This window comes from Ambystoma mexicanum, chromosome 1p (genome assembly GCF_040938575.1).
Source record: "Ambystoma mexicanum isolate Mex_15411 chromosome 1p, UKY_AmexF1_1, whole genome shotgun sequence".
NCBI classification, from domain to species: Eukaryota; Metazoa; Chordata; class Amphibia; order Caudata; family Ambystomatidae; genus Ambystoma; species Ambystoma mexicanum.
This window is the reverse complement of record NC_090921.1, coordinates 1,007,577,054-1,007,602,729: the sequence shown is the minus strand read 5'-3', so window position 1 is coordinate 1,007,602,729 and position 25,676 is coordinate 1,007,577,054. Positions and strand designations below refer to the sequence as shown.

At 47.8% G+C, this 25,676-nt stretch overlaps 1 protein-coding gene across 2 annotated transcripts in view; it reads right to left on the bottom strand.

Annotated features, from left to right (window-relative positions):
- The window catches only part of ST3GAL2 (ST3 beta-galactoside alpha-2,3-sialyltransferase 2), a 339,116-nt gene that overhangs the window by 133,631 nt on the left and 179,809 nt on the right, over positions 1-25,676 (bottom strand). For both annotated transcript variants that reach the window (XM_069655010.1, XM_069655018.1), the window contains one exon: positions 15,729-16,919. In XM_069655010.1, coding sequence (XP_069511111.1) covers positions 15,729-16,067 — 339 coding nt within the window. In that variant the 5' untranslated portion in view covers positions 16,068-16,919. The remainder of the gene's footprint in view (positions 1-15,728; positions 16,920-25,676) is intronic.

Here is a 25,676-nt window from a genome sequence, read left to right as displayed (position 1 = left end):
AGTTTGTAGTAGCAGGACCCGGAGAAAGTCGTGGTGGGCAGCCTGCCCTCATAACAGTGCCAATACTTCCGTAGTGAAGCCGCAGCAAGCGGCATGGCTCCCGTTTGAAATACAGAGAAGCCGAGAGGAAGAGCAAAGACAAAGACGCCAAGTAAAACAGCTCAACAGTGCGGTGAGGCCACCCCTCCCCCGAGACGTTCTGTGATAATAAGGAAGGCACGTGAAAGTCAACAGACTATCCTATGAACCAGAAAACCCCTTTCAGTACAAATGAGAAAAACGTGAAGGTAAACTTGATCAATCTGAACTGTGACACGTGAGCAAGAGAATACGAACGTTCCATAGAAGTGAGGTCAATGAAAGTGAAATATCAATCAAGATTTCTCAATGAAAGCGAGAAGAGCTTAGAACCAACGTTAACAAATCTGAATACTTGCAATGACAAAACACTAAGAGATACCCAAAAGAGTGAATAACGTGGATATATTTCGACCCGGGGAGTTGGCGAAAATCGCAAGAGTGGGAAACAAGAGCAAAAATGAGTAACTGAAAGCCAAAGTATCCTTTAAGATAAATCAATCCGAGTCAAGGAAAGACACTCCTAAAGTGGAAAGTAAATATACCAACCTGAGAAAAAAGTGTTACACAATAATAAAACAAACTGATAAGAGACACCAATGGCTATTGAAAAATGGTATATTAAGAAGAGGTTTGTTACAAAACAAGACCAGTGCAGAATGAACCCAGCATGAGAGGAGTCATTCTCCTGCCTTTATTTTTGTTTCTGTAAGGGATTCATTTTGTACATTCAGAGATGACTGACAAGCACCTTAGTAAGGTAGGTAGAGAACACCCCACAGCGATTGGGAAAGATAGGCCTTATTCTTATTCCTTTAATAAAGATCAGGTAACATGTCCTCAAAGAGTCTGCACCCTTCTTCTGACCCTCCACACATGGCATCAGGTGTGGAATGTCAAGTCCCAAAATAGAGACCACCCTTATCCCTCCAAGAGTATATGGCCATTCCCATAGACAACATTCCACCAATTGGTCCGTTAAGCATAAAACCTGCCTGAGGGAAAGAAATTCCTGGTTCCCTTAGTGGAAGTTACAAACCCCACTGCTTTAACCTCTAAGCTACTGGAGGATTCCGACCGAGGATGACAGATCATGGATCGCCCCGAGAACAGTGGAGATTCGATCAACTGGGAGGAAGTTGGACGCGACTACTCTGAGACTTTGGTCTCCTCAGCTAAACATGTGCCGAAAAATACCTCCTGGAGTGCTTAGTAACTCAGATCCAAATGGATCAGCGACTCCAGGAAGGCTTAGTCCAAGTAAGAGCCAACCCGCCAACCACATGGCATTTAACAACCATATCAGGAAGGAAATAACTTGGGGACATTCTTCATCAACGACTTGACACCCAATTTAATTGGGACGAAGGGTTGCAAGTTTGTTATCCGGCCCCGTTGTTAAAGGGTGAGCTATAGGCCTATCAAAAATGCCAATCCTTCAGGGACAACCCCTTTTCCATACATAAAAAGGGCTTTATTAGAACTGTTGGGGCAGACGCATAGTTTATTACTTAAAATTCAAGACACCAGTTATTAAGTCCATCCGAAGTAGCGGCGCAGTACAGAATACACTTGCCCAATGATTATATAAGAAAACCTTAGCAGAGGTCCTGGAGGCTCTAGCATTAGAGCAATACATTAGTGCCCTTCCTCCGGCTTTACGAGCGATATTACAACACCACCAAGGCTCACTAGAAACTGCTATTGAGGTAGCCAAAGCATACTCGGAAGCAGCCAAATATTTGAAACATTCTGAAATTAAAAAAAGATGGGAACTGTAACCCCACGTCTGGGTCAGTAGATAGATGGCCAAAACCTCATAACATTCCTTCACAGGAATGCCAGGGTAAGAGAACACTAAAAGAAATCCTCTAGTACCATTAACTAAATCCAGACTAATCCCTTACCCAGCTCCTCTATACGAGTGTCCTGTGGGGAGAAAGGACATATCACGAGGTTCTGTCCTAAAAATAAATCTGTAGAACCAATGGAGATAGGATAGTTAACCGCAGAACCATGGTAGGAAGAGAATTGAGTAAGATCGACACAGACAAAGCCGAGATGCAGTACTATAGGTCTGAACCATTTCAGACTCATGGGAAGGCACCAATCAACAGCAAAAGGGGAGGAACACACTGATCGATTAAGGAAGCAGACAAACCGCTGTCAGAGCCGATCTCATGTACCCCAAAGATATACAAGGTAGGTAACACCTCAAAGGGATAGGGAAAGATGGGGCTTCTTATTTCTTTAATAAAGGCAAGGTAAAATTCCTCATAGTCTGTGTCCTTCTAACCCTCCCCACAGCCCATCTGGCTTTTGGGACAGGGGTGCATTTTAAGCAACTGGTTCTGACCCCCCAAAGGTAATTTTGTCTCCCTATATGGACTTAAAGAGAGTAGGCTAATGGCAGCTGTAATTATATTTAAACCTTTGTGCAAATGCGATGGTGTGGGATTGGGGGGGGGGGCTGGCTTAGTCGTGCCCATGAGTGAATGAGTATATCCAAGGGAGACCCTGACCCTTTAATGCTGCAGGTTTACTAACCTTATGGGGGATTTTTACCTTGAAGCTGCTGTTATTTTAGGAGCAGGTTTGGTCATACTTGCTGGGCCATGTATCCTTGCCCTTGGCTCTGGCTTTTGTTTTTGGCCGCTGGATGTCCTTTCTGGGCTGTTCTTCATCCTCCCAAGTCTTCACTGGATGGGCTGGATGTCCCGAGCTGGAATTGTTTTTGGGCTGTTTTACTGCCATCTTCCTGAATCACTTTCCTCGTTGTGAGCCTTGCTTTATGAAGCCATGATTGCGCAGAAAGGTTATAGGACCCCCACAATCCAGCTTCTGATGCTCTAGGTCACCTCTACGGTTTCCTTCCTGGGACAGTCCTGGCTGCTCCTTTGAGCCCATATCAGCTTGATCTGGTTCCTCATCTACTTGGGGTCTTCCTTACCATTGTTTTCACTCGTGGCTCACCCTTGTGGGAGGACGAGTCTTCTTTCGGACGTCAACCAGGGTTCAATGCGTGACCAGATCCTGTAAAAACCTGAAACAGAAGACTTACTCACCAGGTCCTTGCTGTTCCTGAGCCGTGTTCTCTAACCTTGGCACCGAGTACTTAACGCTGGGCCCTGGGCTGGTGGATTATTCTCGAAAAGTACCCTGGGGGCGAGGTTGTAGGTTTCTGCAGGCCCCCTCCTGTGGTTTGCATTAGACTTCCATGGACACACATCCTGCTTTGCTTACTTTCCTCATAGGGTTTCTGGGTGTTGGATTTAGACCTGGAACTCTTTGTGAGACTATCCTCTGGCATCCCCTGGGGAAGGATACCACTTTCTCTGCGTCTGTGGGGGTAGCACTCAGAAGTGCCACAAACGCTGCTCTGCTTACAGACTTTGTCCCATTCCATTATACTGGAAACTTTTACCACCATTGAAAACTTCATTCAGCCGACTGAAGACTGCTTCCCTGAACACTGGCCTTTTTCTTGGGTCTCCCTAGAGTGCCGGGAGATTCCTGTAAAAGACATTTCAGCATGTATGCCAGATTGTATTTTTAAATTCTTGGTATTACACACCTGTATTGGCAAGGAGTTACCACTGTGTTTAACATCTGGTTACTTTAGTGTCACTGCAGCCTTAGGAGTGCAATGAGACAGTGGGTCTGGTACTAGGAGCCTGGTCCAAACCTAGCGTTTAGTGGCACCCCTGGGTTTTGGCTATTAAAGTGGCAACCAATTTCCCTGAATGTAGGCCCAACATGCTAGTACAGTATCTGTGTTCATTGTGCATTTTTTACTGTGCAAACAAAAATGTCGATTTCTTTTATACCGCATTTACATGTGTGGGCAGACGCCCGCAGCCCCCCCCATCCCCATTAACTTTACCCCCCCCCTATATATGCAGCAAAATGGGGGGTGTTGAAATTCGACATTCATTTGCAGAGTAACAGGATGCGCAGTACCGGAGAGATACCGTTCTACACACCGTTTTACTAGATGTTTTGTTTATCTCAAGTTCTTATGTGACCTAGGAGATATTCTATGCAGGATTTTATTACAAGTGCATATTTTTGAATAGACCAGTGCACTGTGGGGATTAACCGCCCTTCACTACCAGCCTTCCTCCTTAGGGCCAACTAACTCTTCTGCCACAGCTACCAGATTCGAGAGTTTGCCCTTTCCTTTTGGCTGGCAGCCTCCTTCTTACCTTTTGGTTAATTGGTTTTACACCCCCCCCCCCCCCCCCTCAACAGAGGGCTGTGTAAAAACCTCCCTGTGTGCTTTATTTAGTCAATATATGCCAGAGTTAAAGTGAATTTGTTTTTAAATATTATGGTCGACTTTGTGGTGACGCCATATCACTTTGTCGAACTCTAGTTAAAACCATGTTTTGTTTATATTGCAATGGTTTTGTCCCATTGAGGCGTGGGTACAGGAATTCCACTGTTCCTCACTGGGTGCTGTACTGCCCGTGTGATAAAGGACAGGTGCATAACAGTCAGGGTTGAAGACAGGAAGTTTGGAGAACGGCAGCGATGTCATTTAGGGGTCGCAACTGTGACCTCTGAGGTCTCCCTTGCGACCTCAAAAAAAAGTTTTTTTTGGTAAATCAAGCTCCTGGGCTGTGGCCAGCACCATGTGGCTCTTTACTTCTGGAGTGGCTGGCTTTCTTGTTCAGGCACCTTAAAAAAAAGAATAAGAACAGGAGTGCCGCAAGTCTAACACTTTCAGCACTGACCCCAAATAAGAAAGAATAGGAACACCAAATAATGTGTCTTTCTGGAATTCTATACATTAATTGCGAGACTCATTAAAGGTTTATTTCAGGCCCACTTCAGGTGGTGAGTCACGGATTTAGTCTGTTCTTAAACGCCTCAACTCAGCCATTCATCCTTCTGAGGTCGATAAATGAGTACCAACACAGGTTCGTTGATATCTGGTGTATATTTTTTCTATATAAAGCACTTATGCTTAAGTGCTATATAATAACACATCATTACCATTTCGTAGTGGACATCTGCTTGCATTCACATTAATTTGGTAATATGGGCCTATACACTGACCTTAACGATACATATGGCGATCCATTCTTGTATGAAATGTACATCACATTATAGTGATATCGGAAACATATTTTTTGGAGTGTACAATGCTATGTGATGCCACTTCCTGTTTTGTCAACGGGTGAAAAGTCGTGTTCCATCGCTTCCCACGATATTACTTCGGGATGGGGTCAAATGACATCACTTGTGATGTCATCAGGGGTCAAGGGTCGTGTGATGTCTCTTCCGCTGGCATTTGGGTGAAATGACGTCCCTGGAGAACGGGGAGAGCAGAGAACATTAAAAAACCCGAGACCAAACAGGACACTGGGGTCGCCATGGACGGGGGAAGAGGCACCCGCCATGTAAGGTAGAGCTGCACCACCAGTGCAGGTCGCAAGACACAGTACAGTTCCAGCGTGGGCATTAGGAGTGCGACACATTCCTTGTTCTGTACTACGTGAAAAGCAAATGCAGAGCGCCCTCCTGAATAGCAATACCACCGGAGTCAGCAGAGCGCGCTCCGTTTCCCTCGCGTGGATGAAGCAGCATGGGCGCGTGTCCTCGAGGCAGAATTAATGGCGCCAAATGCAGCTCCACTGAACCCCAGTCTCCAGAGCCCTCTTCTCGCGCAGCTCCAAGCCCAGGGTGGCAAGGGACGGGGGAAGAGGCTCCCAGCAAAGCAGATGAGGCAGACAGAGCGGCGCATGCAGGGAAGGCCCTCGCCCGGGAGAGTCCCCGGGGTGCGTTTGTGGGGAGGGAGGGGGCGAAGCGCCCAATTGGAACCAGAGCGACAGCTCCATGACGGCGAGCAGGACTCCGCATCAACTTTCACTGCAATGCAAGGTGGACCGTCCTAGTTGGTGGCAGATGACTGTACAGACGGGGCTTCTGGCGAAGCAGGCACTGTAGTACCGGGCAGGACACGACCAGTAAAACAAGACAGGTGGCCGGCCGCACTCTAGGTCATAGGCACGTCACGCACGCAGCACCAGGCCATTCGGCGTATACGATGGATGCCCATTGGACAAACGGGGAGGCAGAGGCGTAACTAAGATGGTCTAATAAGTGGAGCCTGATGCAGTGCAGGTGGGCCCTCAACAGGGGCATCGATATCTGTAAAGGGCCACACATTGCTGCTGAATGGGCATTTACAGATTTTGGATGGGCCTGGAGGAGACGTGGCTCCAGGACACCTCAGTACCAAGATGGGTTGGAGGTGGAGGAGAAAGTGCATCACACTGACTGAACAAGGGCTCTGGAGCACTAGGATTTAAACTTATTTAAAAGCAGTCACTGTAATCCCTTTTTAAAGAGCCTTGCAATACCTCTCCACCCCCAAATGACATCGTGAGCCCCCCATACAGGGGCAAGCCCCACAGGTTTTAAGAGCACAGCTCTAGAGAAGACATGACGCACAAGGTTTATGGGGAGAATGCATGCCACTAGGGAAACCACAGGCCAGTTTCGTGCCATGCCATGCCATGGCCATCTGCGGCCGATCAGGGAGAAAACACTGGGAGATAAATGGGTAGACAATAGTCTGCCCCAGGGGCAAAGACAAAGACATGTATGGGAGGCTTCTGGGGAGAAGACCCCACAGACAGGAGGGCATCAATGGGGCAGAAGCTCAGGATGCACGAACTGGGCAGAAGGCCCATCATACGGTATCAAGGGCAGTTACATCTTGGAGTTTAGGATTCTGGGCAGGGGTGTGGCCACGATTTCACTGCACTGTATGCATGTGGGCCTAAGGCAGGAAACCCATAAACCAAGGGGGATGGATTAATGTCGTTTTCTTTTGAACGCTCCAGTGACCAGGACTAAGTTTGTGTTTTCATGGGCCTTCATTTCCTTTTAAAAAACATACCAACTCAATTAAACTACTTTTGACTGCATGGATAAATGGTAGAAAGGACCCTGCCATAATTCCAACATATGCATTCCACAAACCTAGCTGGAGAACTACATGTACCTGACCCTAAGGCAATGGGTTGAACCCTTAAATCTGCCTCCCCTTCAGGCTTTCCCAGTTCTTTGCTCTTTGTATTCTCCCCTTTTCAGTCTAGCTCTCCAATAAGAGCAAGCTAGACTTGCATTATTTAAATTCCATCCACACATCACGTGAGGCACGCTCATATTTGGCGTGGCTCCGCATGAGGACTGCTCAGTAAATGACATGGCTCCCATGGAAACTACGTTGGGCGCATCATGTGGCAGCACGCCAGCGTGCCGCTTATTGATTACTTATTTACCTTGGGGAGTTACACTGAGTCTCCTTCAGACGCTGGTACAGGCCACGAAGGATCATGTTGAAAGGAGTTGCCATCATGCTTTTTTTCAAGAGGCTAGTCAATGAAAATATAGTTCTATGAGAAAGGCTTCTTTTTGGGCATGTCCACAACATTCGTGTAAGCTATACAAGTGTGAGTGACTGGAGACTGGTCAACCGGTACGACCATCACACTGGTGAGAATTAGGAATGGCTAGGCATAAAGATGTGCAAGCCTCAGCGCAGTGCCATGCAAAAATATATAGGGGACTGCTGCGTGCATACAGGTTCAGTGGCTATGCAGTAAATGTAGTGTGAAGGTGAATATTGTTCGCGCAAAATCCCTATGGATACCAGTAGGTTCTTCACATATACAAACTAAATTTGAGCCAATTATAAAATACAAATTAAGATTATGAATCATTTTAATCCTGTGTTATTGCCGGCACGTGTTTCGACCCTAGGTCTTTTTCAAGGCCGTTTGTCGAAAATCCTTATGACAATATGGTCCTATCTTAGGTGAATTTGTAGTCCGTTTCTTGATAATGGAGTCAATCTCAAGGGGTCTTCCAAAATGTATTCTGTTCTCAATTTTGAATGCCATTGTCCATTTCAATCGAATATCAGACAAGATCTGCCGCTGTAGCATCCTGGCGTGTTGCCATGCTCGGCATGTGTACGGTCCAGGTTAGTGGAGGTGGTGCCATCATAAGATTGGTTTATTTTTAGTTTGGGCTATAAGGTGGCAGAGCCACCTAGAAGCCGCACATATTGCATTAGAGCACAGATGAGGAGGGACACAGCTTGAAGTTACTGGATTATGTGCCCACCCGTTGATTTGCTATGGCTAGGCTTATACCTATGGCTAAAACCCAAAGAACTCTTTGCACTCACGTAAATCAAGTTTTGGCATCACACTTTGCTGTGAGAGTGTTTTTTCAAAGCACTGAGAGCTAATGACTTAATCGGAGCTGTAAACACGCTACTGGTGGAATACAAATAGGTCTAAACTATTTCACTTTAGTGAAGACTTGTTGAAAACAAGCATTGGCAACGCAAGCAGTTTTGGCTTGTGTGCAGGTTTTAGGAGTTTACCTGGGCATCTAATAGCAGTGCCTGGCATTCGCACCATTTTGCACCCACTGCCATCAATGGCCAGTTAATAGCACTATGGCAGTGCCTGTCAAGTGCCTTTTCCATGCCTATACAAAAGCGCAAACTGTTGGCATTGCCAATGCTGGTTATAAACTTGCATTCAGGTCACTGAAGGCTAAATGCCAGTGTATGGCCTTGTTTAAACCATGGCAGCCTGTCGCCAAACGGAAGATCCAGCTTTGCTCTCTTCATAGGAGCATATTTCTTAAGTCACCTTCTTTCTTGGGTGGTTTGATTTTTTTTTCCAGCACCGCCCAATTTAGTCGGTCTGCTGTGTGGCGATTTTTCATAACCAATGGTGTGGTTGTCCTCTTAGTTCTGATGCAGGACTTCTGTTCAGTAATTCTTTTTTTATGGGTCGATTAGTCTTGCCAATGCATCTCAAAATTGCACAGGCAGCTAGTAATGGATATAATATTCTCCGAGTTACAATTGGTAAAGGATCCTTGAATCCAAGGCAAGCGGCAACCTATATCTACAGATTGCCTACGTTTTGTCTGGGGCCATCCTGAGCAAGAACCACGCGGTGTGGCCAGAAAGATGCTCGTCTGACCACACTTCTCTCCGGTTCCAGATTAGTTAGTGTCCTCGTTTGTATTAGGTGCTGTATGGACAAGGATGTCTTATATTCTCGCTACGTTTAATGGCAATACGTGGTTTATCCAGGATACAGTCACCAGCATTTAAAATTGGCCACAACTTGGTGATCTCGCTGTTCATTTTATTAAGAAGTGGGGAGTAGCTGAGTACAGCTGCGATCTTCTCTAGAGCATCCTTTTCTTGTTGTTGCTGTAGTGCAATATCGCAGGGCATCCATCGGGCTCTCTTGGATGCTTGTCTCAGGAGCTTCTCAGGGTATCCATAACCCGAGTAAACATTATGAGGCCACAGGGTGATGCTCTAATTACCCCCTTTAGATAGGCAGCACACCACCGCATCCTAGGGCGAGTCCTCCAAGGGACAACGTAGCTCTTCCAGAGACACAGATGGTGCAATACAAGCCCATTAATAATAACCAGGAATCCCCCCCTTCTTCTGCCTTACAATGTCGTTAAGGTGGGAAGATTCCATACACTAATCGTTGCTCCTTAGAAGGTATTTTTCACCATTTATGAACTAACAAAGTAGAAAACTCGTTGCCTCCGTTTTTCACCTTTTGAAATCCTAAGGTTGATAGGCCGGGGTAAAAAGGGGACCTTTATGCATAGGGAACATCAGTCCTGGGACTGATCAAGCCAGCTTTACTTTTTCATTTTTCCCACATTTTCATTGCAATGCCCAAGGTGGGGTCTTCATGAAAGCCTAATGGTCTTTCAACCCTTGGGAGCCAGATCATGAGCCTGAATTTCCGTGTGATATCTTCCAATCGCTCCCATTCCTTGGTCCAGTTGGGATTTAGCCATTACCTCCTCATCTAACCTTACCCATCACAGTCCTTACTCATTGACGGCTCCCTTCCGCCAGTACAGAAACCAAACTAAAAGGTAGTATGAAACCCCACCTCTCCTTATCCTCTGCCTGTGTTTTTCTGTCTCCAGACAGGCATTCCTCCTGTCCGCCAGCCTCGTCACAGTCCTTCTGCCCACTCCCTCCGCCCCCACCTTTCCCTCCTGGTTCTTTTGCCTCCTTGTGTGGAAATGATAAAAACACAAGCAGAGGATAAGGACGGGTGTACAGCATCCTGATCTCAACAGCTAGTGTCAAACCATGCACCGCAAGTCTCCAAACCAGGAGGTTTTCCTCGATTTCTTTTTGCCAACATAATATGGGACAATGAGCCCCTAGGATTGGATATACAGGATCCTAATGTACCGTCAGGATGGGCGTGACGTAATCTCACCCAAAAATGGTCCCTTTGGGTTCCTCTCTGAACTCTGAGGTGCATCTTCTAATATTGCTCTCGGAATGATTCTAATCTTCCTCTTTCTGGGCACCCTCCAGCTTTGAACATAAATGCTAAATTTACTGGGGCTGTCCCCCCGCCACCTTACATAACAGGCCTGCTTAATAGCCTGGCGAGTAAAGTCTTCTGTGTTGGCGGGAAGAGCATTAAGCTGGCCCCCGGCAGTTGCTATCTTCATGACCCCACTTTTTAGGTCATGCTTGGTTTCCAAATGCATTTTATTTAAAACAAAATGCACAACCAATACACCACTGCTCGCTGTAGCTATAGCGCAAGTGCCCAGAGGAGATTCTGCTTACACAGTGTACCCTAAATCACAGTGCATTCAGTCGCTTGGTGTGGGGTGTATGGGTGGGAAGAGGTAGAGAGCCCCAACAGAAATCAAGATGGTGCAACGCCCCCCCCCCTCCCAGCCAAATACTCCCCTCCTGGACCCTCCAGTCTGCCCCTTCCCATGCCTGTGCACTTCAGAGAGATGGCAGGGGTCAGCACCCTGGTAATGTGAGTTGTGCCTTTGAAGCACTGGTTCACTGGAGACCTCCTGGGGAAGTTCCTGTGCCCTGAGGTCCTTTCTGCACAGGGGTCAAAGAGGCAGCATCCTGGCCATTGTTCCAGAGGGGCACTTGTGGAGAGAGTCAGACCATACACATTAGTCCTGTCATAGCTCACAAAGCCATCACCAGTGCAATGTCAAATAGCCGGGACGGCACAACTGTCACCATGCCACAACCAGGCATGGCTTATTTTTAAATATTCACGTGGCACCAGACTAAGGTATATGTTTATTAGGATTGCAAACATGCGCAGAAAATGTAAACACCATTTTTCGGCTACAATTTGGTGTTCCAGAAGCTGCGAGGTATGCATGCGAGACCTTTGAACCTGCCCCTTGCCACTGCGGGGCTGTGGTTGAGCGTATCTGTAGTCTCTCAGCAAAGGCACATGTTTGGACTATAACTTGGGGGCATCTATGAAAGGAGCCATCTAGTCAGCAAACCTCCCATTCAGAAAAAGAATTAGCCTCGTCATTTTATGTGATACAGATTAAAAGGATCAGGCTATTTAGCCCTCATAATGACAGTCAGTCACAGCTGAATATCCGCTTTAGAAGTTATAGGACAAATAAATACCATGGAATTTAACACCATGTGACAGGTTTCTGGTGGGAGCCAGTGAGCTAAGGAGAGAATGAGAGAAATATGCCGAAACAGTGGCCATGTTCAGAGATTTAAGTGGGCAGATCCCTCAGCCTTGGCAGGAGCCTAAATTGGTTAAAGCCAGGAGTCTGTCAAGGCTCCCGGACCAGATTTCCCCTACGGCTACCAGCTAAAAGTCAAAGCATGAGGCGTGACAACCGCATCCTGAATTTATTAATATTCAGACGGGAAACTATAATAATTATCACATTGTTTAATTTTTGCAACAGAGGATACTGAAAAGAATTTACACTCATGTATTTCCTTCATAAGAACCCAAGAAATTGACACACAGGCCGACCATTGGATCACAACAGCTCTGGCTGTAGGGAAAATGGTGATCCGAAGGAAGCGTAATCAGCAATACAAAAATTAACTTTAAACAATGAAAATGCTACTCAGTAAACTCTAGGTTATGTAAATGATCTCTATTACTTATTAATTTTTTTAAATGGCAAATGCTCTGCCGAAATGCATCAGTTTCAGAACTTGTGGATCTCCATGTACACAGAGTGTATAGAGTTGTACTTATGTACCAGGTCCCAGGTAGAAGCGTTCTTGATGATGCGTCAAGAACTCTTATAGGCGATTCGGTCACCCTCTGCGCAGGACTTCGTAAGGGTTGTAATGTTCCTTGCTCTTCTTTATGAATACTCAATAAAAACGTTTTACAACTGAAAACAAGAGGCGTCTACAGAAGCAGAAGCAGTACACAGGCCTAGTGTAGACAAAAAGTGGGAACACATCCGATTTGAGAAGAATTCCCATTCTTGGCAAAACCAGTAAAAACAGGGAACTGGCTGCATTGGTGCCGTGGGGGGGGGGTGGGGGCATGGTGACACGCCAGCGCATGCATGCATGCATGCATGCATGCATGGGCAATACCAGCCATGCACATTGTTGATGTGAGGAAGCCCTAGGAGCCTGGAAGAGGAGCGAACCAGACAGACGGAGAGAAAGAGGGCTCCTGGGGCTGTGCAGAGGGGTTTCTGCCAGCGAATATTGGCATGGACGGGCCCGCGTCAGGGAGGAGCGTGGATGCCTGGTGGTGGCGTTTAGGCAACCGCCAACAAAAAATAATAAAATAAAAGAAGAAAGGTAGGACATCCCTTTAACCAAAAGACACCGGGGGCAATAACACAAATAGACAGCTGTTGTCATATGGCACATGACACCAGTTTTCTTTTGTTGTAGGCAACTGGCGCAGCCCGAGCTGATGCAGGCCAGGAAAAAAAAAAATAGAACCTGTGAAATACAATCATGGATCTACTGAGCTTAACAGATGAAATCATGCGTCTCCCCGGCTGCCAAGCAGAAAGCACAGAAGGCAAGCTTACAAAAAGTGTGTCTGGGGGTTGGGGGACGTGCAAAGGGAAAGGGAATTAGGGGCTAATAGCAAGATAAACTAGCTACGATAAACCCACCCTACTAGCCAAAATGGTTCCATCGCTAATAGGTTTTAACGACATGCGGCGGACCCTGTCCCCGTCGGCCTTTGCGGCTCCTGCACAGCGGGGTCCCTGCTTTCAGAAGCCAGAAAATATTCCTGAAAGGCTGCTTTACATTGCTCAGAATTGGTGCGACCCTCAAGGGACCGATGGGGAAACCAGTACTGAGTGCCAACGCCCCAAGTGCAGCAGATGGCAACTTCTGCTTACCAGCACGGTGCCAGTAATGGAAGCCAGGCAAGGGGACTTGGCAGGACCTTTACTGGCCATCGACGCCAGGGCATTGGTTTGCTGAAGTGCAACTTGAGGTATAGCTGTACTACCGACACCACCGAACCAGAGCTCTTCAGCAGAACACTTTTCATTACTACCAAGCTACGAGTTTTGCTAATCTGGCATTTATTTACTAAATGTACCTGCCCGAGGCACTGCTGAGTACATCTAATGTAAGAACTCTCAGATCTAACAACACTGATCAGCTGACGGTGCCCAGAGGCGCTCTCACACAGGTTAATAAGAGCCCCTTCTACGCTGCGCTCCTATGCAATGTCGCCACATTGGAGAGAGTTCAAAGCCATGGAACTGTTCAGGAAGACATTGAACACTAAGCTAGATAGGACTTTTGCCAAATTTTTACGAATATATCCCTGCCCGGTTGTTATCGGGACTTCTCTTTGGATTACCCTCCACATTTATTTGTTTTTGATGGATTGTTTTGTGCCCTTAAGCTTCCGGGCCACTTGGTGCGCATTATAAAGTAGTAAAGTAAAACCAGGTAAAACGACCTAATTCAGTGATCGGGTAGAGATGACTGGCATTACTGGTGTCCACCCAACGAGAGGAAGGGCTCCCCACATGTACCCCCGCTCCCTTGAGGCCAGGTAGTTTCGGTTCTTGAAAAGGACATTTTCCCGCCCGGCTTCTTGCGAGGGGATCCGCGGCACCCGCTCTTGCTCCTCAGGCGACTTTGTACAGCCATCGCTCGTACCTTAAACCAGGAGCTCAGCCCCGAACCTGCTCAAAGGATTTGCTGCCGCTGTCCCTTCTTGGCCCAAGCAGCGATGCCTAATCTTTTGTTGCGCTTCATTTCTGGGAGGGGATCTCTCCACCTTCCCCCTCCCCACCCGCAGGCTCTAGCTCTCTCCCCCCTCCCCTCCCCACCCGCTCTAGCTTTCTCTCCCCCTCCCCTCCCGCCGGCCGGCTCTAGCTCTCTCCCCCCCCTCCTCTCCCGCCGGCTCTAGCTCTCTCTCCCTCTCCCCTCCCCACCCGCCGGCTCTAGCTCTCTCTCCCCGGCTCTAGCTCTCTCTCCCTCTCCCCTCCCCACCCGCCGGCTCTAGCTCTCTCTCCCCCTCCCCTCCCGCCGGCCGGCCGGCTCTAGCTCTCTCCCCCCCCTCCCCTCCCCTCCCCTCCCCACCCACCGGCTCTAGCTCTCTCCCCCCCCTCCCCTCCCGCCGGCTCTAGCCATACCTGCCTAACCTCCGGAATTTTTCCAGAGACTCCGGAATTTCAAGCATTTCTCCGGGTCTCCGGAAAAGTTCCTTGAATCTCAGGAATTTTGAGATTCTTTCCGGGTCCCGTCATATTCTCCACCTGATTGGCTGCCGCGGTAGCCAATCAGGTGGAGAATATGACGGGACCGGCGCCAAATGTTCGTGCCCACTGCCTGCACCACTATAATAATAGTGCTTTCAATCCATATCATTGGATTGAAAGCACTATTATTACGGCGGTGGTGCCACGTTCATTTTGCTTACCATGGCACCGAAAATAATTAATTCAATGCTACAGTAAGCAAAATGAAGTCGGAGCAGCAGCCGAAATAACGCTGCGTTCAATCCATGTCATTGGATTGAAACCGCATTATTTCTGCTGCGGCGCCGCCTTCATTTTGCTTACTACAGCATTGAATGAATGATTTTCAGTGCTATTTTAATCAAAATGAAGGCGGCGGCGACGCTGCCGCCGAAATAATGCTGCGTTCAATGCAATGACATGGATGGAAAGCACTATTATTTCGGCGGCGCCGCCGCCTTCATTTTGCTTAAAATAGCACTGAAAATCATTCATTCAATGCTCTAGTAAGCACACTGAGGGCGCCGCCCCAGCAATAATAGTGCTTTCAATCCAATGACATTTTGCTTACTATACCATTGAATGAATTATTTTCAATACTATAGTAAGCAAACTGAAGGCTACAACAACCAAGTTTACCTTTTTGACAGGTGGGCGGGGCGTGTGGGCGGAGCCGTGTGCAAATGGGCGGAGTCTTAAATCTCAGGAATTTTGATTTTCAAATGTAGGCAGTTATGGCTCTAGCCCTCTCCCCTCCTCCCCTCCCCACCCGCCGGCTCTAGCTCTCTCCCGCTCCCCTCCCCACTCGCCGGCTCTAGCTCCCCCCCCTCCCCACCCGCCGGCTCTAGCTCTCTCCCACCCCTCCCCACCCGCCGGCTCTAGCCCTCTCCCCCTCCCCTCCCCTCCCCTCCCGCCGGCTCCAGCTCTCCGCTGCCACACCTCCACACGAGACCTGTGGCACCATTCGTTCTCATGCACACACTTGCCTCTGAGGGGGCCCGCCTGCAAGTGCTCCCCATCGTCACAAACATCACAAAAAAAGCAAAAGTGCCACCTTTACTTACCATCCACCACCTCTGCACGTCGGGGGGCAGGTCCATGTTCTCCAGAGTCCAGATGGGGGAGATGTTGGGATCATAGTGCCGGTCAAACCATTCCGAGACGCCGGCCTCCCACACACATTTGCTGCAGGCGCAATGCTTGGGCAGTGCTGCATTGTGGTTCTGGTGCTGCGCCCGCGCGTACCCCGGCACTAGTTTTACGCGGTGGGTGCCATCCACGCTGTGGGGGTCGAGATAGGACAGTGCAGCATTGCTGTGGTGGGAGTAAGTGAAGAGCAGAGACATCACGAAAACGAGCAGCAGAGTGCTGGAGAGGAACCAGACCCGTAGGGAGCACTTCATGGCCGCGGGCAGGGGGGCCCAACCAAGGGCGGCCACCGTCTCCGCCACTTTGCCGCAGTCCTTGCGAGCCCAAGGACGGGGTCCTCTGGCTGATCTTGCCAGAGGAGAGGGGGGGCATAAGGTAGTCAGGAACAATGCTGCCAATGTTGAATGTCTTCGATTGTTTCCTTAGGGCACACAATGGGCAGAACACCCACTCCCGCCTGCACACCAAGATCGCTGAAAGAGGGTCCCTTTTACTATCAAGATGTGTTCAGTCCTCTTGACCACTGCCCAGAATTGCTTCCACCTGGGTCAGCTTCTACAGTCTCGGTTTCCAAGGTCCCTGCACATGCGCACTCTCAAAACTTTGAGAGTGCTCATATCCTCGTGGAACCGACGAAGACCGGCCAGCTGTAGTACGTCATCAAAACCCAACGGGTATACATTGGTCACTTTTGGTGGGCCCGTCCACGTCACAAATGACCACTTCCAGGATGCAGCTCCGAATTCCACCCTCACCAATGGCCTTTCCAGGGATGCGCCCCCAGCTAAGCACCCTTTCCCAGAGAAGAGCCTCCCTTGCTCCCGGGTGGCTCCATCCGGGGTGACTCAGCTGTGCATCCCCTCTGCATCCCGCACGCCATCATCGCCCTCCACCGGGGAGATGCTGTTGCCTGGGAGACGGCCGGTCTACCTTGGTCCGCTCCTGGTGGGAGAAGGCTCTTCAGAGGCAGCACGCTTGTAATCCTGCTCCAACACAATTAAAAATAAACACCTGCTTCTTCCTGCGAACGTCCCAGCTCCTCGAAGCGATGGAGACCTTCCTGCTTCACCAGCCCCGGCCCCTCGGTCACAGATGGAGAATCAAACCTGGAAAAAAAGCAAAAAAAACACGTGAATGTACTGCTGCCAAAGAAGATGCACACAATAACTGCTGCCCTCCATGCACTCCCCCCCCCCAGCCCCCGAAGTGCACAGCAGGCCAATGGGGCAGCAGACAGCGCACCCTGGAGGGCAATTTCCGCTTACTATTGCATTAGCATGTTTACATTTTCTCGCATGTGCTACGAACATTTGCCCGCCATGCCAACAGGGTGTAGTGGGTACACATGGCTCCAGGTCACTGTCGGCTCTTTGTGCAAATAATTGTAATTTGCTACTCCAAGTCCAACTGGAGTGAAGCAAGACTACAACTCACACAAGTCATTCGCTTTGCCCTGAAAGAGAACACTTGGTCCCTAAACAGGATACCACAAAACCCTGCTTGTGAAGTGTGCCCATAGACCACACAGCTTCAAAAGGGGCTTCGCCGGTTCCAACTCATGGAAGGGAGGGCCATTTTCTTGGGTTATTAACTTTTGTTTAGAGGAAAAAACCCACTCATTACATGAACATTTTACAATAATCATCAGAACAAAAATCAACTAGAACAGTGTAACGACACAGGGCAGAGCATTAACTTCCACCCAGCCCATACATAAGAGCAGCATCCCAGCCCTGCAAATCCCAGTACTGATGCCAGCCCTGCACCGCGTAGTCTCATTGGCTGCGCTTAACATCACTCCATGCAGTTGGTCACGACAGGATGTACATTGCCAATTAGCCTACATATTGGGTGTCCACCTTTCCACTTGGGAGGTCTTCATCCTCCCAATATGCACCCGGGCGAGCGTGCACCCAGCACCTCACTACCAGTCTCCTACACCACACTAGACCAAACTACACCAGCTTGAGTTCAGCTGCTCCGTTTGGTTGAGTGCATCTGCCTAGATAGGAGAGTCTGCTCACTTCTCCTTTCCAGGAAGGCGACGACCTCTTCCCACAGTTCTACCCCTGTTCTTGGGGTCACCCTGTGCAGCGATATTTTCCCTGCATTCTATGCACCTTCTTTGTTTAACACAGTGGATCTATTCTGAAAACAGTGACCGCTCCTTTCCTTCATAATTGCAACACCTTGCTATGGTCATTGGCCAACTGGTTAGCATTCATCCCCAGTAGTGTCCCAACCACAACTTGCGTGGTTCAAAAGGTTACACGGCTCTGATTTTGCTATAACCAGAGCTTTATTTTTGGCTATACAGCGTTAACATTGGGGTTCCCTACCGTTTTAAAAACACGAACAGTTTTTTGGACTGCAAAACTGAACCCTATAACATTAAATTAACTATGATGTCACTATCCTAAATTATGTACCTAAAGGTGACAGAACTACTACATTTGCATTACAAAATAAATGGAATATGTTGCATTGCCTTATTGTGATACTAGTGTCTGGTTTGCCAAGAGAGAACTGGGCCCAACTCCCTTCTCTGCTATTAACAGCCATACCCCCATTCGGGCAGCTTTGTTCTCCCCACCTTGGGCAACTTGTGTAAAGTTGCATCGTATTTTAGTCGAACTTACCCTCCAATTCTCCCCTAAGTTGCATCATCCATCACTGTGCTCCACTTTCCAACCCAATGAGGTCATTTCACAGCGACGTCACTGGCGACGCCCCTTGCTTCCTGGGTCACCCAGATGCATTCGAAGGGACGGCCACTCGGCCCTCTTAGGGCCGGTCTATATGCTCCATCCATCAGAGAAGCCAGATCCATATGCCAGCAGAGGGTGGGAAGAGGGTGTAGGAGAGGACGTTTTCCGGAGAGAATACATAGAGAGCGCAAGGGAGGCGGCAGAATGGGTTGTTGTACTCCATGGTCCGCATTCAGATATTCTCGTTCCTTGGACCTGTGAAGCACCCATTGATAAACCATCTTCATTCTATTTTAGGACACTGCTCCCGATCCATTCCCTCACCAAAATAAGACTTGTCTTCCATGATTGACCGAATGACCCAACTTCCACCAACACACCCCATCCATCATGGCCTGGCGCTGAATCTCTCTGTATTCTATTATGAAATTCTCAACTCCCCCCAACCGTGCCTGCAGGCAAAGAGCAGCTTCCGAAGAAGCCTGTCAAGCCAGCTGCCGTCAACCAGCAGCGAGTGATAAGGTAAGTGTGGTCTGGGTGGGGAGTACAGCAATTACTGTACTCCAGTAAAGCCTACCACTCATTACCTTACGTAATATAGCATGCATATTAGCCAGCCAGTAAGTAGTTTTTTATTCACTGCTGTGTCCCAATTTAGGCATTTTTACCACAACTTGGCAGGTACCTCAAGCCTAGTTTTTCTACTCACTTCTGTATCTCAAATGTTGGCGAATTTTCCCCTCTGGCACTGTCCCAGCTCTAGGTCACTCCAGACTGGTATTAGGTTTTCAAATCTAGGTGTTCTTCTCTTAGCTGCTTTATTGCACTTTTAGGTGCTTCTCCAATTAAATGTTTTTTCCAACTCTAGGTGTTTCACCTCTAGCACCGGGTTCCAGTTCTGGGTGCTCCCCCACCGCTGCTGGATTTCGGTTCCAGGCTCTCTTGCAGTACAGCTATGCTCCAAGTCAAAGTACTCCAAACTAGGTTTCCCACTAGTACAGGGCCTGATTTGAGGTGCTCCACTACCACTGCTATGCTTCGAATACATGGGTGTTGGGGGCGAATCTACTAAAAACCTCACGCTTCTGTATACACCTCTCAAACTCGGAGCTAAACACAAATATACCTCTACAACACACCGCACGCAATTCACTACATCACAACAACAAAGCACACATAGCCCCGCCCAAATGCACAAGGCGGTTACCAACGAAAAACACCTATGCTCACTGAACAGTGTCAACCGAACTGAAGCTGCCAACAGCACACAACAGCTCTCTTGCTCTTTTCTCCAGCCCAGTCCTACTTACCCTCCTCCCCCCTCACTTTACAGAGCCACCAGAGCGCCAAGAAACCACACAGGTTGCAACAGTGCACAGTTTAGGAACCTTTAACATAAAACAAATTTTCCCAAACCTACGTCCCCAAAATAGACTACCACCCCCGCCCCCTCACCTCCTCTCGCCCAGTGCACCGGATACTTTCCCACGCCCTCCCAACCAGCGCTTTACTTTTGATAGTAGAAATGCTTTAGCCAAGAGGGGAGGTCAGTAAGTAGCTCACTTCTAGTCTAGAGAGGATTCCATGAGATTGCGTTTGTATTCGCCGAACACCAAGAGGTTCCCTACTCTTTCAAGCTTCATTACCTGCCAACTTCCTTTATTGGCGGATAATTACCCATCTGGCCAATTAGCCCGGTGCGTGGTGGACCATTACATTTCTGGGCGGAGGGGACACTTGTCACCAGGTTTTGCAGCATTCAAGCTGCCATAAACTAAAGTCATTTTCAGGTTCCCTAATATTTATTTATTTTTAAAATCAGGCCAGCAAGAGAGCTCCCCCTGAGAGCCCATCCTATTGGTGGTATTCTAGCGGCATTCTCATCCATGCAGGAAATGACCAGCACGCCAGCCTGGGCTAGAGTGGCGAGAGAGAGAGAGAGAGAGAGGCAGAGAGAGAGCCCCACTGCGACAAGTCTGCACATGCCAACTGAAAAGGAACCCGTTGTTCGAAAAGGCAATGTGCAAACATTTCTAGCTCAACATACATCCTAGTCCCTCTCCTGTGCCCTTCTCTCCTAGGAGTGGCTGGACCTTGGCAGTGCGGCCGCTGGGCTAGCACATGCATCTCAAAGGGCCCAGGAACAGATTACAACTCACAGTTTCCCGCTGTCCGACTTAAAGCCTGCCTCAACATCTTGTGGGGGCTGGATGGCAAACCTATTGCGTTATTGATCCACCCCTCTTTCCCCGTTCCCCAAGCCCAGGAGGCAGAGTAGATATTGCACATTTCTGTGGCCCATTACATGCATCTTTCACCCCAACTCACCAGAGGCATAGCCAGGATTGTGTAACACGTGGGGCCTTGATTGAATGTACTAGGGCCCACGCTAAGGAGAGCCCACAGAAGGAAGGGCACTTAATCTGCCACCAGCCAGATGTGCAGGAGTGACAGAGCCTAGTGAGGGAGGGCAAACCAATCAAGCGGGCTTGTCCCCTTGAGAAAAGATTTTAAATAATGGGGTAAAATTATGCATTTTACAGTACACTTTCGGTGATAAGTTAGGTAGAAAGCCACTCAGTTTACAATCAGTTTTGTAGGGCAAGACATAAAGATGCGAAGTCAACAATGAACAGGAGCATTTTCAAACACATTTTTATAATGCCTTTGCCCACTATATGCCAGTACTCTGCAAGTGTAAAAAGCATTTCCATAGTGATTGTGCACCTATATATGCCACTATTCCCACGTAGGAAAATACCCATGTTAACGCCAGTAACGATACTAGAAGAAAACACGCTTATGCTGGCTCTGCCAATACATGCTAGTATCCGATGTAAGAACATACTCCTGCTGGCTGTGTCTTAATACCAGTAAAAGAAAAGGCCATGCCACAGTAAGAAAACATTCTTGCTGGCTGCACAAATCCCCCACTCTCCACATAAGAACTCATCATGCTGTATTTACTCCCTAACGGCAGTAAAAAATGTCATGCCACAGTAAGAAAACATTGCCTTGCAGGCTGTACCAATGCCCCCAACCCAATGTAAGAACACTTATGTTGCCTTTGGCCTTAACACCAGTAATAAACTGCAATGCCACAGTAAGGAAACATGCTCTTGCTGGCGAGCCGGTAAAATAGCTCAGTGGGCTGTTGTAATCCGAGTGTGATAGATTCAACTCCTGGAAAGGCCAAGTCATCCTTTCATACTTCGAAGCTCGATAAAGGAGTGCAAACTTTGGTTGCGCGATACATTTTATGTAAATATGTTCTCTGTACAGCGCTTTGGTGAAAGCGCTATATAAATAGCATGTTAATCATTACACAAAATCCACCATATAAGACAATTTATGGTGCACTCATTTTATAATCACCCATTTAACAATATTTATGTTGCCTTTGACATGAACACTAGTGAGAAAAAAAAAAGTGAAGTCAAAGGAAACACGGTCTGAGCCCTATACACATTTTTGAATACACAAAATGGAGGAGATCCAATGGAATTATATGAAACAGCGGGACAGGTGCTAGGGGAAACAATTTCCAGAACACAATGGGAACACACCTAGAAGGGCCATTCCAAAACTGACACTGGTAATACAGCGCAGAGAAATGTGGGTAAAAATGGTGGTCCAATGGCACTACACCCCAGAGGCTAAACGAGATGTACCTGCAAACATCAAACCTATGCTGGAAAGGCTGTAAACCGGTGGGAAACTGGAAACATCTGGTGGGACTGCCCGGGCATCCAAGGCTTCTGGACTGAGGTGAAATCTCAAGATACAGGCTATGTTTAAGGACATAGGCCAGGTGGGAGAAAAAGTATGGCTGTTTGGCATGTGGGACCCCAGGTCTAGTGACTTGCCAAAAACACACAAACTAAATTTTATGGGCCTACTAATCGCTGAATGGCTTACAATTGCACAGAAATGAAAACCACAATCCCTACTGTCAATTTTTGATTGGCTGCAGAAGGTTTGGGCATATGTCACGATGGAATGGTTAACATAAGATACCGGGCAACCAGGAAAACGTCAGTAAAGAATGGGGGACAGTGCTAACCTTCCTACAAAGTGACTATATGATGCAATGGTGTCCACACAAGATCAGACTATTGGATTTATCCAATTCATGACTCACAAATGTCCTATGAAATGGAAAGAACAATTGTCCGGCGGGGGCCAGGGTGTTCGCAATGGGGGAAAAGTTATCCAAGTTGACCATGTTCATTCTGAAAACTAATAAAAATATGTTTAAAAAAAATAAAAAGGAAACATGCCCTTGCCCATGTAAGCACACATGTTGGCTTTGCCCTTAATGCAAGTACAACATTTCATGCCACAGTAAGACCCAGCCAGGCCCGACCCACTGTAGTATCGCCCTCCTCCACCCCCCACTCCAACCCCACCATCACAACACCGCACAAGGTGGCTTTACTTTGCCCAAAAACGGCAGTAAAACATGACATGCTCCTGTCAAAAATATTCCATGCTCCAATGCCCCTCCCCATGCCCCAGCCTCGCATACACACACCGTTATGACTGATTTTCTATACTGTGGACACATTTATAAAAGACCAACCGAGTATTGTTACAGGGACATCTTTGGGAGCTGTAGCCAAACCAGTTCAAGGTAGCAATGCGAGTGGTTTAGGCTCAGTCTTAAGAGGTGGTGAGCTTTAGGGGGTCCACAATGAGCACACAGTGAAGAAGTCAAGGAACACACAAACTGGTATGAAAATACTTCTTTACTTGGCACCAAATAACAGTGAAAAATGACTACAAACAGGTAATACTATCACACAAAACTAATAGTGCGATACGTATGCACAATTTCTAGGGTAGCCATGTGAGAAATTCGACCGTCCACACGGTGGGTGTGGACTTTAAGTGCATACACCCGATAACAATTAGCTCTCCTCACACGTATAAAGGGCAGAACCCAGAGAGACACTGAGCAAGGTGGAACAAGATTACGAGCAGAGGTTTCAGGGCGCAGGCAAACCTACTGGAGCAGAGCAACAGACCAAGGGAAGAGAGCAGCGGGTCAAAAACACCAAGAGTTCCCTACTGGCAGTCATTTCCTCCAACAGGCCACAAAAGACACGTGGAGAAGGAGAGATCCCACATCATAAGGTGCATTGTGTTCGAAAGACACCAGTGACCCTCCCGGGTGAACGGCAGAGTTGGGGAGGAGAGGCCAAACCTGTGGTACTAACCTTGACTTGCATTGGAAAACCAAGAAAGAAACACACACATCTGGCGAGTTGGCAAGTGACCTGAGAGACTGGTGTGTGTAAGCTTCAAGCGGCAACATTATAATCGCAAATGAAGGCTGCAAGTGTGTGGATGAGATGCGAAGAAAGGCAGATCTGTGAATGAACTTTGAAGTAAGGACAGCTGTGAAGTCAGTGATACTAACTGAGTGGTCCAGCGAAAGGAAGTAGCCCACTCGAAAGTCTTTGTGAAAGGAGCATTGTTTGTAACGATAAAGCGAAGGAACTGCAAAAGCAAAGTAAGCAAAATTAACTCCTAGAGAACAGGAGAGTGAAAGTTGCATCTTGAACTTTAAGTCCAAGTGGTCCTGCGGAGGTCTGTAAAGAAAGCCACACACATTCGAAAGTCTTTGACATCCGAAAGCGGTTTGACCGACAGACAGACCCAAAGTGTAATAAGTTTAGGAAAGGGAGCCGCCTTGCAAGTCTTGTTGAACCTTGTTCTGAAGAGTTCTTAGCCTGACACAGAGGTACCCACGTTAACTGTGTTTTGAAGCGGTCTGAGTCCGACAGAAGGGAGAGGCTACGTGAACTTGTTAAAACATTATTTGGATGTCTGGAAAGAGACAGAGCCCCTGATTCATGGATTATTTGTGCAAAAAAAATATAAAAAGGATTTGTGTGCCATTCTGCCCGCAAATCCCGGTTTAACTAATGGGTATTTGCAGGCAGAATGGTGCACAAATCCCATTTTTTTTGGCGCAAATAATCCATGAATCAGGGGCTAAATGTGGAAGGCCAGGCAGGCCTCGATCCACATTTTGGAACGGTTTATTGCATTGAAAACCCCAGCCAGAGTGTCACTCTCCCTACAGGGACCGCCTTACTCAGTGTGGTCTAACGTGGGGAGGAGAGCTGATTCACATTTATTCTTTTGAACGCCAATTTGTCCTTTACATACATTTCTCCTTCATACACTTTTTTGTGCACGAGATAGGGAAGACATTAGGTTTTGCTAGCATAGGCCATTTTGATTTGACGGACTCCGCTAGGACGGTTTTGTTTATCGCTTGACGGTTGAGACTACTCCCATCTTAGTTATAGGGCAAAGTAGGAGTTTTTCCAACCCCAGAAACTTCAATAGAGGTTTTATAAATTGTATCTATTTTATCAGGGTCATGCTTGTGATACCATGCCTCCTCTACATCACCGACCAGCATTAACCAGCATCCACCTTAAACAACATTCGAGGCAGTCGAGCCCCTCAAACTTCAACTGACTGTTGTCTCGCCACAGTCGTTCACACCATCCGAGACACCTCGACCATTGCTTCATAACCACCAACCAGCAGGAGACAATGATTCCTGACCCTGAGCTGCCGTGTAGGCCAGCCTGCAGCCATTCGTCTAGCCTCACCGAACTGCCTGCCACCCGATATCAATAGCCGTCTCCGGTCTTGAACTCTGTCACAGAAGCTGCAAAGTGCCCTGAAACTGATGCGGTTGAGCACCAAAAACTTCTACAAGCACAAGGTACATTGTGGTTCTGTCCCCTGGGCCTTCTCCAAAGGCCCCTAGTGACATTTTACAACCCATTGCTCCCTTTCTGCTGAAACCATGTATCCTTGAACTATTGCTATTAATTACTTTACCGACTACCATCCTGTCGGTATCGAGAGCGCATCCCCCTTTCCTTCTTGAAACGGTCTGACCTCTGCATTCCTTTGCAGGCTGGGTTGTATTTTGTAGTGCGCTAGAACTGGCTGTTCTAATAAAGTAGATATTTTTATACAACCTTGACTGGAAAGTGGGTAATAATTGTATTTTCGGTGTGTTGCAACTAACCAGCTATGCACGACCTTGCAGAGATAAGCCTGCTGTTCCGTCCACGTTACCAAAATTGGCCAAGGAGGTTTAGAATTTGCTTGTGTTTCCAATCT